The following is a 1,974-nucleotide window of genomic DNA, read 5'->3' as shown; positions in this document are numbered from 1 at the left end:
TCCTGCTGTGCAATGCAGCTTGCTGTGCTGCTTGTGAATTAAATGTGAGTTACAGTAATTATCTCTGAGGTGAGGCTTTCCCCAACCTTTCCTCACCCAGCCTGAGCAGGAAGGCTGCCCAGCCCAAAGACCAGATGATGTAGGATAAAACCATAGAATGGTTTGGGTTGGAAGAGACCTTTAAAGGCCATCTAGTCCCCACGAGCAGGGACATCTTCAAGCAGACCAGGTTGTCAGAGCCCCGTCCAACCTGACCTGGAATGTTTCCAGGGATGGAACATCTATCACCTCTCTGGGCAGCCTGGGCCAGGGTCTCACCACCCTCAGCATAAACCATTTCTTCCTTCTATCTAGTCTGAATTTCCCTTCTTTTAGTTTAAAACCATCACCCCTTGTCCTGTTGCCACAGGCGCTGCTAAAAAGTCTGTCCCCATCTTTCCTGTAGCCCCCTTTAACTACCAAAAGGCCACAAGCTGTAGTGTCAAAGGATCTGATTCTGCAGGTGGATCTGAAAGACAAACCCCTGTTGTGTGTGAAGTGCCTCTGGCCTCCCGCGAGCCGCAGGCAAGCGGCAGCACGGACGGCTGCTGGGTTGGTGTCATGGGCTTGCGTGCCCCATCGCTGTCTCAGCACAGGGTTGTGATAAGGATGGAAAGTGGAAAGGACAGCTAGCGCAAACCTGCCAGAAAGGGGTCGTGAATATTTATCAGCCCGGGCATAAATCTATCAACGTACTTCTCGGTGTGAATGATTTAAAGCTTCCTTTTATTACCCTCTCCCCTTCCCACGATGGGTCTTTTGCATGTTCCCCTTGAGCCTGGGCGCACGCAAAGGCATTTTTTGTGTAGATATTTTCAAAGGTACTTGGCTACCTTGCAGGATTTTGTGTTTATATAGCTTGTTAAAACCTTAATTTTAATTGACTTTTGAAACTTGAATGTATCCGAATGCTGTAGAAAAGCGCATCCCTTGTGCCGTTCAGCTGATACATGGCTCATCGATTTCTAAGGTACGTAGAGTATAGATTTGCTTTGAGTTGTTGAGTATTAAGGTTTGGTCTGGTTGTCTCTTGCCACGTGTATCACAAATATGCGTCATGAAAAGCCACATATACCAGCACTGAAACATACCTTGAGTCTCGTAGAGGATTTTTGAGATGCTACGACTTATCTCTCAGCTCATGTCTTATCTTCACCCACTCACCCAGGTTTAACATAAGCCAGCTGGAGGAATGGCTGCGTGGGAAGAACCTGCAGCAGAGTGGAGCAGCACAAACTTTGGAGCCCTTGATTCAGGCGGCACAGCTGCTGCAGCTGAAAAAGAAAACCTCGGAAGATGCCGAGGCCATCTGCTCCTTGTGCACATCGCTCACCACGCAGCAGGTAGGGAGCAGGGCAGAGATTTACACCAGAGGGTACCGATAATTAAAGGAGTGGGAAAGGGTGCCAGCTCTTCACTGCCCAAACTCACTGTGCCATTCCCACAGTGGGGACAACTTGTCCTTTTCAGGACTGATGTTTGGTACTGACCTCTGTCAGAGGTGGCCACCGCAGCGGCTCCTCTCTTACAGTGCTGCTGATGGCGCTGGAGCTCCAGAAGAAACATTCAAAGATGAAACCCAGCCCTGAGGAGTTCATGGTATAACTCGGACACTTGGAATTTTAAACCCACCTATTATCTTTTTCCAAGGTCTAACCTGGCTAGGTCTGCAGGATGCCCATCAAGGGCTCGTATTTGGGGCAGGAGGTTGAGAATTGCCCATCTAGGTTTGCTGGATCCGCCCTTAAACTTTGAGACTCCATGCCAGGAGAACTGGAGTTCACCTTCTTTTCTGCTGGATTGCCTGGCCTTAGTTTGATAATGTTGTAGGAAGGAAGAAGCAAGAGGTGGGAGCTGATCTCCAGTGATTCTTGGGGATCCTTTCTCCTGTAGCTCCATCTAGAACGTGTGAGGGGTGATAGGAGGTGAGCAGGA

The 1,974-nt window shown here is 49.1% G+C and overlaps 1 protein-coding gene across 1 annotated transcript in view; it reads left to right on the top strand.

Annotated features, from left to right (window-relative positions):
* Positions 1-1,974, top strand: part of MYO5B (myosin VB) — a gene marked incomplete at its 5' end in the record, with an annotated part of 120,823 nt that overhangs the window by 117,873 nt on the left and 976 nt on the right. The window contains one exon of the mRNA XM_009880985.1: positions 1,208-1,382. Within this exon, the coding sequence (XP_009879287.1) occupies positions 1,208-1,382 (175 nt within the window). The remainder of the gene's footprint in view (positions 1-1,207; positions 1,383-1,974) is intronic.

This window comes from Charadrius vociferus, unplaced genomic scaffold (genome assembly GCF_000708025.1).
Source record: "Charadrius vociferus isolate BGI_N301 unplaced genomic scaffold, ASM70802v2 scaffold1503, whole genome shotgun sequence".
In the NCBI taxonomy this organism is placed as follows: domain Eukaryota; kingdom Metazoa; phylum Chordata; class Aves; order Charadriiformes; family Charadriidae; genus Charadrius; species Charadrius vociferus.
This window is presented reverse-complemented; position numbering and strand designations above follow the sequence as displayed.